This window comes from Pongo pygmaeus, chromosome 22 (genome assembly GCF_028885625.2).
Source record: "Pongo pygmaeus isolate AG05252 chromosome 22, NHGRI_mPonPyg2-v2.0_pri, whole genome shotgun sequence".
Lineage (NCBI taxonomy): Eukaryota > Metazoa > Chordata > Mammalia > Primates > Hominidae > Pongo > Pongo pygmaeus.
This window is the reverse complement of record NC_072395.2, coordinates 52,168,055-52,182,556: the sequence shown is the minus strand read 5'-3', so window position 1 is coordinate 52,182,556 and position 14,502 is coordinate 52,168,055. Positions and strand designations below refer to the sequence as shown.

Below are 14,502 nucleotides of genomic sequence, written 5' to 3'. Positions count from 1 at the left end.
GAGCCGAGATCGCACCACTGCACTCCAGCCTGGACGACAGAGCGAGACTCTGACTCAAAAAAAAAAGTTCATATGGTGAGTTTTATGTTACGTGAATTTTTACCTCCCCTAGGATGCATGAGTGAGCATACAGGAAAAGATTTTCATTTTAACAGTTAACAGGACAGCTAACTATCTTTGACGAATACATTCTTTTTTTTTTTTTAAGACGAGTCTTACTCTGTCACTCAGGCTGGAGTACAGTGGTGCGATCTTGGCTTACTGCAACCTCTTATTGGCTGGGCTCAAGTGATGCTCCCCCCTCACCCTCCTGAGTAGCTGGGAGTAGCTGGGACTACAGGTGCGTGTCACCACACCTGGCTAAGTTTTTTTTTTTGTGTGTTTTTTGGGTAGAGATGGGGTTTTGCCATGTTGCCCAAACTGGTCAAACTCCTGGGCTCAAGCAGTCCTCCTGCCTTGGCCTCCCAAAGTGCTGGGATTATAGGTGTGAGCCACCACACCTAGCCTACATTCTTTTTAAATTTTTTGTTTTTAGTTGACCTATAATAATTGTAGAAAGACAAAGAATACAGTGTGATGTTTCAGTGCATATATGCATTGTATAAGGATCAAATGAGGGTAATTATATCCATCACTTTAAGCATTTATCATTTATTTGTTGTGGTAATATTCAAAATCTTCTCTTCTAGCTATCTTGAAATGTCTATCACATTGTTATTTGCTGTACTCACCTTACTGTGTAATAGAACACCGGAACTTATTCTTCCTGTCTGATTGTAACTTAATACCCATTGAAACAACTTCTCATGGTCCCCCCGTTCCCCCATACTCCCCAGCCATAGGTAACCACTGTTCTATTCTCTGCTTCTGTGAAATCAACTTTTAAAATTCAAGAGTGAGATTACACAGTGTTTGCCTTTCTGTGCCTTGCTATTTCACTTAACATAATGGCCTTTAGGTTCATCCATATTACCACAAATGACAGAAGAGTATTCTGTTTATAATGTTCCATTTTGTGTGTGTGTATAAACAGACACACAGCATTTTCTTTGTCCATTCATCTGTAGATGGGTGTTTAGGTTGATTCATATCTTGACTATTGTGAATGGCACTGCAGTAAAAATGGGAGTGTTGTTATCTCTTCAATATACTGATTTCATTTCCCTTTGGATATACACCCAAAAGCATAGGGAACAAAAGCAAAAACAGACAAATGGGATTACATCAAACTACAAAGCTTCTGTACAGCAAAGGAAACAAACAATATAGATCGAAGAGACAACCTGAAGAATAGAAGAAAGTACTTGTAAACTCTATGCATCTGACAAAGGGTTAATATGCAGAACATGTAAGGAACTCAACTCAATAGAAAAAAAAATTAAGTTAAAAAATGGGCAAAAGACCTGAATAGACATTTCTTAAAAAGAAAACATACAAATGGCCGACAGATATATGAAAATATGCTTAACATCACTAATTATCAGGAAAATGCAAATCAAAACCACAGTGAGATACTACCTCACCCCAGTCAGAATGGCTGTTCTCAAAAAGACAAAGGATAACAAATGTTGGGAAGGATGTGGAGAAAGGGGAACTCTTACGCACTTTTGGTGAGAATGTAAATTAGTACAGCTATTATGGGAAACAGTATAGAGGTTCTCCCACCTCCCCCAGAGGCAGGTTCTCTCTCTGTTGCCCAGGCTGGAGTGCAGTGGTGTAATCATAGCTCACTTGGCCTCAAACTTGTGTGCTCAAGTCATCCTCCTGCCTCAGCCTTCTGAGTAGCTAGGACTATAGGTGTGTGCCACGTCGCCTAGTTAGTTCTTAATTTTTTGTAGAGACAGTGTCTTGCTGTGTTTCACAAGCTGGTCTTGAACTTCTGGCCTCAAGCAATCCTCCTCCATTGGCCTCCCAAAGCACTGGGCTTTATAAGCATGAGCCACCCTGCCCGGCTGGAGGTTCTTCACAAAAAAAGATTGGCTATATATCCAAAGAAAATAAATAATACATTCTTTCATAGGAAAAGAGAGGATCAGCATATATTAAAGAGTCCTTATTTTACCACTGAACAAGTTGTAAAAGTAAACGTTCTTAAGCTCATGAGCCTGTGGTAAATACTAGGTAGTCACTCAAAATGTGTAGATTTCAAGCATACTTTGGACTTTGGAAGTAGACACGAGATTGTAGCATGGAATCCTAAAATCCTAAGGCCAAAGAAGACTTTGAGAAATCATAGTTCATACTGTTTCCTTTATGCAGGATTTAGCTAATCCATCTTAGAAAAAAAACAAGACTATTTTTAATATCCAGAAATACATATTATAGTCATTGGCGACTGGCCTTGAGGGGGCATAACAAAACATGGTTGTATGTCAGTGATACTGCAATTGATGAAATGTTGCTATTTAGAAACAGTAAAAGGAAGCCCCCAGAGGTTAAAAATACCTGTTGGACACTAAAAAAACAAAAACAAAAACAAATCACAACTCTTAAAACTTCAAGCTTAGAGGCTTCATTAGTGAATTCTGTTAAAACTTGTTAGAACTGCTGAGAGCTTAATATGATGATTAGATATATATAGGACCCATGTCTTAAAACCAGAACTTTATTGTACGCCATCAATAAACAAGTAATAAATACAATGGAAGAAGAATATAATTCGTAATAGCAACAAAACCCCTCAAACACATAGGAATAAATTTAACAGGAAATGTGCAATATGTTTATGAAGAAAGGTCTTAAAAATCCTGACAGGAGTCTTGGGTTGGGGAAGGAAATAGTCTAAGTGAAAATGCTTCTACCACGTTCCTGAATCAGGAGATTCAGTATTGTAAAGATGTCAGATCTTTCCTGATTTTGCTATAAAATCAGCGTATTTACACTTGAAATCCCAATGATTTTGTTTTATGGAACTATGCCAGCCAATCAAGCTCATTTAAAATAGAAAAATAAGCACGGACAGCAAAAGAAGAGCAAAGAATTGTTTAGCCATGCTGCAGATAAAAAAATGTTTTAGAGCTGTTATAAAGAAAACAGTATATATCAGTCCATGAATAGACAAAGATATAAGTGGGACAGAAATAGCTACAAATTGCTTATATGTCTGGAAATTTGATTTAGAACAGGTGACTTAAACATATTCTTCCATGGACAGTTAGGTTTAGAATTCCTTTTTTTTTTTTTGTGACGGAGTTCCGTTCTTGTTGCCCAGGCTGGGGTACAGTGGTGCGATCTCAGCTCACTGAAATCTCTGCCTTCCAGGTTCAAGCGATTCTCCTGCCTCAGCCTCCCGAGTAGCTGGGATTACAGGCGCCCACCACCACGCCTGGCTAATTTTTTGTATTTTTAGTAGAGACAGGGTTTCACCATGTTGACCAGGCTGGTCTTGAACTCCTGACCTCAGGTGATCCACCTGCCTTGGCCTTCCAAAGTGCTGGGATTACAGGCATGAGCAACTGTGCTTGGCCTCTAGAATTCTCAAAGTACTCTGCAAGGTTGCGAGTTTTACTCTGATGTTTTAATTAAAAAACATTTTTTTTGTCCAATTAGCAATTCAGTGTGGAAGGTGTTTAAATTTTTTTAAAAGTGAAAGCAAGTTTATTAAGAAAGCAAAGGAATAAAAGAATCTTCAATTTTAATTAACAAAAATATCCAACTACTAATATAACTTCAATTATACTACTTTTTCTCATTACTTTTAATGAGATAGCCTGCAAAGCTCAATGTTAGGCCACATTCTGGAACATATCTACTTAGATATAAACAATCACTTTCAACATTAAAAAAAATCCATAATTTCTTCCTTACTTTGCTTTCTGTTAATGGCATTATTAGTCTTTGTTTTCTAAGCTCCTTCTTTGTCTTGAATGTTTCGTGAGTCAGCAAGTTTGTTTGCTTTTTGAGACAGAGTCTCACTCTGTTGCCCAGGCTGAAGTGCAGTGGTGTGATCTTGGCTCTTTGCAACCTCAGCCTCCTGGGTAGCTGGGACTACAAGCATGCGCCACCATGCCTGGCTAACTTTTTATTTTATTTTATATATATGTTTACATAGGTATGTGTATACGTGCATATATACGTATACGTACACATATGTATACGTATACGTGTATATATACACGTGTACATACATATATGTATAAACATATGTTTACATATATGTGTATATGTATATGTATACATACGTGTATATACACCTATGCCTATATGTATACACGTATATGTAGACATATGTGTATATATACATATACATATTTATATACATGTATTTATATGTATAATATACGTCTACATATATACACATGTATACGTATGTATACATATATACACACATGTATATGCATGTATACATATATATACACGTATACATACATATATATATATATTTTTTGGTAGGTGGAGGAGTCTCACTATGTTGTCCAGGCTGGAGTGCAGTGGCGCCATCTCAGCCTGCTGCAACCTTTGCCTCCCAGATTCAAGTGATTCTCCTGCCTCAGCCTCCCAAGTAGCTGGGATTACGGGCATCCGCCACCACTCCTGCCTACTTTTTGTGTTACAGGCATCCACCACCATGCCTGGCTAATTTTTGTATTTTTAGTAGAGGTGGTGTTTCACCATGTTGGCCAGGCTGGCCTCAAACTCCTGACCTCAAGTGATCTGCCTGCCTTGGCCTCCCGTAGTACTGGGATCACAGCCGTGAGTCACCACGCCCGGATAATTTTGTATTTTTTTGTAGAGACAGGGTTTCGCCATGTCACCCAGGCTGGTCTTGAACTCTTGGACTCAAGCAATTCTCACTCCTTGGCCCCCAAAGTGCTGGGATTACAGGTGTGAGCCACAGCACTCGGGCGAGTCAGCAGGTTTTGATGCTCCTGTCTTTTTGTCTTTCCTCCGCATTCTAGGGGGAGAAGGGTGGAGCTGTATTCCAGTTAAGCTTCTTGCTTCTTAGATTAAGTGAGTTCCCTCTTGGCTTTTTATTACATCTTGCCTCTTCTCTTTCAATCAATACTATATATTGCTGTAAGACAAATTGTTTGGCTGCTTTTGGTGTTTTTACTTGAAAAGTACAGTTACCCTTTAAGCTGCTTTGATTACATCCAGATTCTCTACTCATTTACCCCATTGCCTCATGACTTTGAGAAATGAACACTTTGTCCATATAGATCTTTGTTTCTATCATATACCATATTTCCCCTCACTTTTGAATTTGTGCTGATATTATTCCTTTGCCTAGTGTGTGTTTGTTTTCCTTGCATTTTCCTACTATTTAATCCTTCCTAGATGTCTCTGGCTAGTTGATCTTCCTTTCTCTAGCTTGCTTGTTTAGCACTTCTGGTATTTTATTAAGTACAGATGTTAGCCTTATTCTGAAGTTGCGCTGCAGTATAGTTCTTGTGTTTCCTTATTTTATGGTTTTGTTTTTAAAATATTTAAATTATTGATCCTTTCGGATGTATCCTGATGTACAGTCTGAAGAATGGATTTAGTTTTTTTCCACTGCACAATTGTAATACCATTTATGCAGTGATCCATTGTTTGCCCAACAGATTTGAGATAATACCTTAATTCTACTTAAGTCTTACATTAGGATTCATGTTTTCCCCCATTTTTCCTTCCAGTTTTTCAGTCAGCTTTCCCAGGTTGAATAGGGTCTAGTTTTGGATTTTATTTTTTCCATTGGTCATTCTGTACCCTGTTTTGTCTGATCGTTTTAATTATTAACGCTCTGTGATATGCTTTAATATCTAGTAGGACTAGATCTCCACCTTGTTAAAGTTTTTCTGGCCAGTCTTGTTTATTCTGAAAATAGGCTTATTGAGATCATATTACATATAAATGAATGTGGAGAGGTTATAATTTTTTCACTTCGGTAGTATTACCTATATTTTGGATTTCATGTGTTTTATTTCCTGAAAGTGTCAATTGAAGTTAAGTTTGCAAGACTGTTAAACTGTAACTTAAGTAGAAGTTCTGGAAACTGAAACTGTATATGTTTTACTTTTTAGTTTAGCCCGATGGCCAAAGGCTTTCAAAGATATATGGTTTCCACTGGCGCTGATGGGACAGTTTGCTTTTGGCAATGGGATTTAGAATCCTTAAAATTTAGGTAAGTGGCTTTAATGATGTAACAAGTTTTCTTCTTTAATGTAGTTACAGTTTAGTCTAATGAAATGAAGTTTGATTGTTAAGAGAAATTGTGTATTATTGTTGCTTTTTTTACCTTTGAACTTAATTTTTATTATATATAGCATATGTGCCATATTGACTATTTCCTGTTTATAATTATATAGATAGCTGGATTTGTAAAAGAAGCATAGCTTTTCTATCTTAGCACATTTTTGTAAAGACAAAGTAAGGCATTTAAAATAATAAGTGTATAATTGGAAATTCAGGCAGGAACATTTGAGAGTCATAAGACCTGTATTGTATACCTGTGCTGTCTAATACAGTAGTCACTAGCCATACATGATCATTGAGCACTTTAAATGTGGCTAGTGCAATTGAGGAACTGAATTGATAATTTAAATTTAAAACTTACAATTGATTAATGTATTAAAAATTTTTTTCCTTTTGTTTTTGTTTTCTTTTTTTTTCTTTTTTTTATTTGAGACGGAGTTTTGCTCTTGTTGCCCAGACTGGAGTGTGATGGCGTGATCTCGGCTCACTGCAGCCTCTGCCTCCTGGGTTCAAGTGATTCTCCTGCCTCAGCCTCCTGAGTAGCTGGGATTACAGATGCCCGCCACCACACCCAGCTAATTTTTTGTATTTTTAGTAGAGACAGAGTTTCACCAGGTTGGCCAGGCTAGTCTCAAACTCCTGACCTCAGGTAATCCACCTGCCTTGGCCTCCCAAAGTACTGGGATCACAGGCGTGAGCCACCACGCCTGGCCTGTTAGAAAATTAAGCATGTCTTGAATAACTTGAGTATGTGAAATTTTCAGTGAGTTTTGGGAAATCCAAATATAGATAAAATATTTTTGTTAAAAAATGAGTTGTCAAATTGAGATATATTTTGAGTCTCAAATACACACTGGAAAATTTCAAAGACTTAATATGAAAGAGTATGAAAGTATCTTATAATTTTATTAATTTGGATTACATGTTGATATTTTGGGTGTATTGGGTTAAAGGAAATATGATTAATTTGATCTTTTTCTATTTTGTAAAAATACATGGAAATCTGTGGAAATATTTGATATACAATAAAGTATTATAGAAATAAGATTATAGCTGGGTGTTGTGCCCCTGTGGTCCCCAGCCACTAGGGAGGCTGAGGCTGGAGGGTCCCTTGAGCCCAAGAGTTTGTGTCTAGTCTGGGCGACCCTGTCTCTTAAAAAATTATAATATTTAAATATGCTAGATTAAAACTAATATATTAAGCTGTGTTAATGTGGTAAAATAATCTATTTTAAAGCAGCATCTTCTTCTTTTAAAGCCCACGTCCCCTGAAGTTCACTGAAAAGCCTAGGCCAGGCGTTCAAATGCTTTGTTCTTCTTTTAGTGTTGGTAAGAACTTCTTCACATTTTTTCTTAGTTTTTTTTTTTTTAAACATTTATTAAATGACCACTTGATTGCTAAGAACTTTTATTAGATACGTGGTAAATGATTTCTGATGTTTATTTCATTAGGTTCAATTTATGATGTTCATTTTGTTAGCCTTGTTCTTCCAGTCCTCCATTCTGCCTTTCTCTGATTTCTGGTAGTAATCAGTGATATAAGAGATGGCTGGTAAAAGGGAGGCTTGAGGTGTCCACACAAGTGATTCCTATGCCAGTCCTATGTGTATGATAATCTAAAGTTGTGATTTTCTTCGAATAGGCTAAACTGAGTATGTTTGATAGTTTAAATTTATTTCTCACACATAATATCTTGGTGAAATTATTCTTTTTCATTTTTTGTACAGTGAACTTGTGTGGTAACCTTTCTCTTTTTTAGGATAGGTCAAAGACTTTTCCCTCATAAAATCTGAAAACTTGAACAAGCTAGGGTTAGGTATGTAAAATTGTTTAGAAAGCAGAACTTCTTTTCTTAAAAATATTTTTAGAGCACTGGTGCTTAATTGGCATTATATTGCCGCCCTTAATAATACAGATGGGGAGGCCAGGCACAGTGACTCAATGCCTGTAATCCCAGTCCTTTGGGAGGCCGAGATGGGAGGATTGCTTCAGCCCAGAAATTCGAGCCCGGCCCTGGCAACATAGGGAGAACCCATCTCTAAAAAAACAAAAAACAAAAGTTACCTGGGCATGGTGCACACCTGTAGTCCCAGCTACTCAGGAGACTAGGTGGGAGTATTGCTTGTGTCCAGGAGGTTGCTGCAGCGAGCCATGATCACACCACTGCACTCCAACCTGGGCGACAGACTGAGACCATGTTCCCCGCCCCACCAGCTGGCTCACGCCTGTAATCCCAATACTTTAGGAGGCTGAGGCGGGTGGATCACCTGAGGTCAGGAGTTCGAGACCATCCTGACCAACATGGTGAGACCCCATCTCTACTAAAAATACAAAAAATTAGCTGGGCGTGCTGGTGTGCCCCTGTAGTCCCAGCTACTTAGCAGGCTGAGGCAGTAGAATTACTTGAACCTGGGAGGTAGAAGTTGCAGTGAGCCGAGATCACACCATTGGGCTCCAGACTGGGCGACAGAGCGAAACTCTGTCTCAAAAAAAACACAAAAAAACAAACGGGAGGAGATTGTGAATGTTTCCAGATTGAATTAATTTTGTTTTTTAAAGCTACAAATACAGTTTTATAAGCTCTATATAGTGAGTCAGAAAATGCAACTGTTGAGATAAACCTAGTTTTAGAGTAAATGATCTTTTTTATATTTTAATATGGAAATTTGATTTGTTCATGTATTTGTTATAAACTGGATGTTTAAACCTTACCATTTTTATTTCAGGTGGTATGTTTTTAGCCACAGGTAGTACTGATCATGTAATCAGAATGTATTTTTTGGGTTTTGAAGCACCCGAAAAAATCGCAGAACTTGAAAGCCACACTGTAAGCATCCACATTTTAAAATCCTTTAGATTAATTGTTAATACTATTCCTGTTATTGCTAAGGGGCTTGTTATTGGCTCTAACTTTTATTTTTAATTTTTTTTCTGTTGAACAAATGAACTGTCATAACTTTTTGATGGTATTAAGTTTTAAAATATTAAATCATAGTTGCATTTCTGAGATAAGTCATTGCTTGTGAATGTTATCTTAAATTTTTGCTGAATTTGACAGTTAAAATATTGTTAGAGATGCTTGTATATTTATAAAAATGAAAATGTCTAGGTACAATATAGTTTTTGTTAATTCTGTTCTAATTTTAATTTAAGCATACAAGGAATTATATTTAAAGGGGAGGTGTGTCATTGGCAACTCACATTAGCGCTTGAGAGGCCTAATATTTTACGGTGGTTATTTTAGCTTTATGTTCAAAATCTTGATTATGACAGTTGATCTGGGTGGGTTAATTTTAAGTGGGCCTGTTTATCTAACCAAGCCCATGAAATTAGAATGTGGTTTTAATAATGCACAGTAAGATAGAAAACTGTCAGTGTTCTGAAGTACTGGTCAGGGTCAGGTCATCTTTTCTTTTATTTGAAGCTTTTGGGAAGCCAGTCCATATCCAGAGGTTATTTGATAAATACAGATTTAAATAACTTAAAACAACAATTGAAAATGCTTTGTTTTTAGCTACTTTAAAGCCTATATTTTGAGCACTTTCCACACATTTCCATATAAGTCATTTTAAACAGATGTAATTATAAATACTGCTTTAAGTTTAGAAGCAAGGCTTTTTTTCCTGTTAGATGTGCCTTTCTTTGAAATGAAAGCTGTATTTTAGTGGTCTTGTTAGGTTTGTAGTTAGTCTTCACTTAAAATTATAAAACATGTTGAATGACAGGGCTAAGCAACACAAGTGCAAATTTTGCTTGTTAAAGCAAATAGGCTTCTAGCATTAAAACTTCATTTTTTCAAATTTACAAACCATGTAGATGATCATTTTTGTATTTGTCCTTTTCCCCCCTTTAGGATAAAGTAGATAGTATCCAATTTTGTAACAATGGTGATCGGTAAGTGTGTTTTGTGTGTGTGTGTGTTATTAGGCAAATATAATGTGCTACATATTAGTATAGCTAACCTGTCATTTTGTATATATTTTTTCCCTTTATATTATTATGATTTTTTATTTATTTATTTTTTGAGATGGAGTTTCGCTCTCGTTGCCCAGGCTGAAGTGCAGTGGCACAATCTTGGCTCACTGCAACCTCCACCTCTTGGGTTCAAGTTAATCTTCTACCTCAGCCTCCTGAGTAGCTGGGATTACAGGTGCCTGCCACCATGCCTGGCTAACCTTGTATTTTTAGTAGAAACGGGGTTTCTCCATGTTGGTCAGTCTGATCTCAAACTCCCGACTTCAGGTGATCCGCCCGCCTCGCCCTCCTAAAGTGCTGGGATTACAGGCGTGAGCCACCATGCTCGGCCATTATTTTTTATTTTTAGTTGACTAATAATTGTCTGTGTTTATGGAGTAAGTACACTGGTGTTTTAATATATATTTACATTGTGGGATGATTAAATCAAGCCAATAAGCATCTCTGCCACTTCACATACTTAGCATTTTTCTGTAGTCAGAATATCTGAAATCTACTCAGAAGTTTTGAAATAATATATAATTAACTGGAGTCACTGTCACTTTGTATATTGCAGGCATTTATTAGTAAATGTATTAATTGAATGAAAAGTGTCTAGGGCAGGGGTTGGGGGAAGAACGCATGAAATGTAAGTTTTTAGAATTGTAGTTTCTGCCAGCTTCTAGTGACCAAAAGTAGTTTTTCTTTGGCTAGATGTCTGATTTACTGAAAAAATTATGTGTAAGGATCATGAAATTTCTTGTTTGGGTAGTTAAAAAAAACTTTTCTAAGAAACCACTGTGATATATCCTGCAAAGAAATTATTACTTAAATCATATACTCCTTCTTTGCCTCCATTGTGTGTCAGGTACCTTTGCTAAACTAATTGTTGAGAACTTAATTTGTTAATAGATTGATTTATTTTTACACAGTGTCCAACATGAATTAATTTGAATTAACAAATAAGATGTTTAAAATGGAGCTATTGCTCTTATTTTCCTATACTTCAAAACTTTTTTCTGTTTTTTTTTTTTCTCCTTGGCATTCTTATTTATTTTTTTTTGAGACGGAGTCTAGCTCTGTTGTCTAGGCTGGAGTGCAGTGGTGCAGCCTCGGCTCACTGCACTGCAACCTCCGCCTCCTGGGTTCAAGCGATTCTCCTGTCTTAGCCTCCTGAGTAGCTGGGATTACAGGCATGTGCCACCACACCTGGCTAATTTTTGTGTTTTTAGTAGAGACGGGGTTTCACTATGTTGGTCAGGCTGGTCTCGAACTCCTGACCTGGTGATCCACCCACCTCGGCCTCCCAAAGTGCTGGGATTACAGACGTGAGCCACTGCGCGTGGCCTCTTCTCAGCATTCTTATACATTGTATTCTCAAAACTTAATCTGTTTGAAAAGCTATTGATTGAGTTTGAGGTGTGTTTTATTTCATAGGGCCGGGCAAATCATAGCAAACCAAATTTTTTTTCCCATCCAGATACGCTCTAAATACCTGTCTTTTGAATTAACACCTGTGGATTTTCCTTTTGTCTGGACAGCTACACTACATTCTTTTTTTGCATGTGATTTTAATTGTAGCCCTTGTTGGAAAGTGTGTGAATATAGTAAGATCCTGTTCTGAATGTTTTAAGGTTCCTAAGTGGTAGCAGAGATGGAACAGCACGGATTTGGAGATTTGAGCAGTTAGAATGGAGGAGCATTTTATTGGATATGGCTACCAGAATCTCAGGGTAAGTTGAGATTGTTAGAAGTAGGTGCATCATAGGTGTTCGATCTGTCTCTCTCTGTCTCTCTTGCTCTCTGTGTCTCTCAGTGGTTATTTTGTTGAGGGGATTTTAGCTACCTTCTATTATGAAGAGCTGTGGTATAAGTGAATAGCTGCCTACTGCATATCAGGTGAACAGAGACATCCAGATAAATTTATCCTTACATTGTGTAGCAAAGAAAAACATGTACTTTTTCTATGGCTCAAAGCATTGACCTCCTTAGATGTTGCATTTAAAAGCTTCCGCAAGTAAAAAAGATAAAATTAACTGAAGTACGTTAAGAGTGGAAATTATACTTTTCTGTGGATAGGATTTTTGAAAAAATTTAAAAGTAGCTTAGAGCCAAGGCTGGGAAATAGGGTAAGCAAACTTACTTTATTGTTAAGGTTAAAAAAGAAAATTGAGCTCCAGCCTGGGCGACAGAGCGAGACTCTGTCTAAAAATAAAAGTCATAGATTTTACTTTAGAGTTTGTTTCCTAATTTTAACTTTGCACTTTTTCATATCAGTTTTTCTGAGAAATGTTTCCACATTTTGTCTTTTGGAAATCATGTCTGCTTTATTTTTATTAAAAAAAATTTTTTTAGGGTCTCACTCCGTCGCCCAGGCTGGAGCGCCAGGGGTATGATCGTGGCTCACTTCAGCCTTGACATCCTGGCCTCAGGCAGTTCCCCCATCTCAGCCTTCCAAGTAGCTGGGACTATGAGCATGAGCCACCATGCCTGGCTAATTTTTATGTTTATTTTTTGTAAAGACTATTGTTCAGGCTCGTCTTGAACTCCTGGGCTCAAGTGATCCTCTCGCCTCTGCCTCCCAAATGCTTTGTTTTTAACAACAGAAATTGACTTATATTCTCTGCTGTAGCTGAAAGAATTGTATTGCATTTTCAAAATAAATTTGATCTTCTTGTTTTTTGTGGAATTATCTGTGATAGAGAATGAAAAGCATATATACTGGAAATTTGATGACCCTTGTTCATAAACAAATTAAAAAATCTTTATTATATATAAAAATGTTACATCTCAGTATGAAAGTGAATACTGTCAATCCTTGATTAGTTGAAATAAAGGGAATGGGGGTGAAGATAATTTAAAGTCAGTTTAACCTATTATTGTTTTATTAAGGAAAATAGAAAGTGTCAAAACTTGAATGAAAATTTTTAAATGAGACTGAAAACTGTTTAGTTTTCTTGCTGACACCATCCATGAAGGGGACTTTTCCTATAATTTTCTTCATGAGAAAATATCTTCTCATCTTAAGTTTTCTTGCTTTAAAATCTTGAAAAACAGAGTCTTCTGTATCTAAGAATTGATTGATCTGTTTTAGTGTTCTAATATTGGCGAATCAACTTGATGAAATGGAACATATCTGTTAGTAAATTCAAAGTTATTAATTTGTGGCTGGGCATGGTGGCTCATGCCTGTATTCCCAGCACTTGGGGAGGTCAAGGCAGGCGGATCACCTGAGGTCAGGATATCGAGACTAGCCTGGCCAACATGGTGAAACCCTGCCTCTACTAAAAAAAAATACAAAAATTAGCTGGATATGGTGGCATGTGCCTGTAATCCCAGCTACTCGGGAGGCTAAAGCAGGAGAATCAGTTGAACCCAGGAGACAGAGGTTTCAGTGAGCCTAGATGGAGCCACTACACCCCAGCCTGGGCGACAGAGCTAGACTCCGCCTCAAAAAAAAAAAAAAAAAAAGCAATGTTATTACTTCGAAAGCCTTTTAGTTTAAAGTGAAGAATGGAGTCTTTGCCTTTATTCCATTTTACTTTTTTTTTTTTTTTGAGACAGAGTCTTGCTCTGTCGCCCAGGCTGGAGTGCAGTGGTGCGATCTCTGCTCACTGCAAGCCCCGCCTCCTGGGCTCATGCCATTCTCCTGCCTCAGCCTCACGAGTAGCTGAGACCACAGGCGCCCACCACACGCTTGGCTAGTTTTTTTGTATTTTTAGTAGAGACGGGGTTTCACCATGTTCGCCAGGGTGGTCTTAATCTCCTGGCCTCGTGATCCACCTGCCTTGGCCTCCCAAAGTGCTGGGATTACAGGCGTGAGCCACCGCGCCCGGCCTCCATTTTACTTCTTAATATTATTCTACCCCCAATACCAATCAAGTTAGAATTATTCTCTCTTCTGTGTTTTTTTTTTTTTTAGTTACATAGCTGTTTTATAACACTCATTCTATATTATAGCTGTATTCTTTTTTTTTTTTTTTTTTTGAGATGGAGTGGCACGGTCTCAGCTCATTGCAACCTCCGCCTCCCGGGTTCAAGCGATTCTCCTTCCTCAGCCTCCCAAGTAGCTGGGATTACAGGAGCCCGTCACTACGCCCAGCTAATTTTTGTATTTTTTGTAGAGGCATGATTTCACCCTGTTGGCCAGGTTGGTCTGAAACTCCTGACCTCAGGTGATCTGCCCACCTTGGCCTCTCAAAAGTGCTGGGATTATAGGCATGAGCCACCGTGCCTGGCCTTTGTTAATTAAAACATGTTAGATGCTTGTAATTTCTTTTCTTTTCTTTTTTTTTTTGAGACGGAGTCTCGCTCTGTTGCCCAGGCTGGAGTGCAGTGGTGTGATCTTGGCTCACTGTAAGTTCCGCCTGCTGG

General features: G+C 37.7%; 1 protein-coding gene across 5 annotated transcripts in view; it reads left to right on the top strand.

Annotated features, from left to right (window-relative positions):
- Nucleotides 1-14,502, top strand: part of BRWD1 (bromodomain and WD repeat domain containing 1) — a 131,002-nt gene that overhangs the window by 30,124 nt on the left and 86,376 nt on the right. For 3 of the 5 annotated variants that reach the window (XM_054468759.2, XM_054468760.2, XM_054468761.2), the window contains 5 exons: nt 6,003-6,103; nt 7,433-7,503; nt 8,901-9,001; nt 10,028-10,068; nt 11,763-11,861. In XM_054468759.2, coding sequence (XP_054324734.2) covers nt 6,003-6,103; nt 7,433-7,503; nt 8,901-9,001; nt 10,028-10,068; nt 11,763-11,861 — 413 coding nt within the window. Of the gene's footprint in view, nt 1-6,002; nt 6,104-7,432; nt 7,504-8,900; nt 9,002-10,027; nt 10,069-11,762; nt 11,862-13,608; nt 14,485-14,502 lie in introns of those variants that run through there. The other 2 variants (XM_054468762.2, XM_063659884.1) reach the window with 1 other exon arrangement.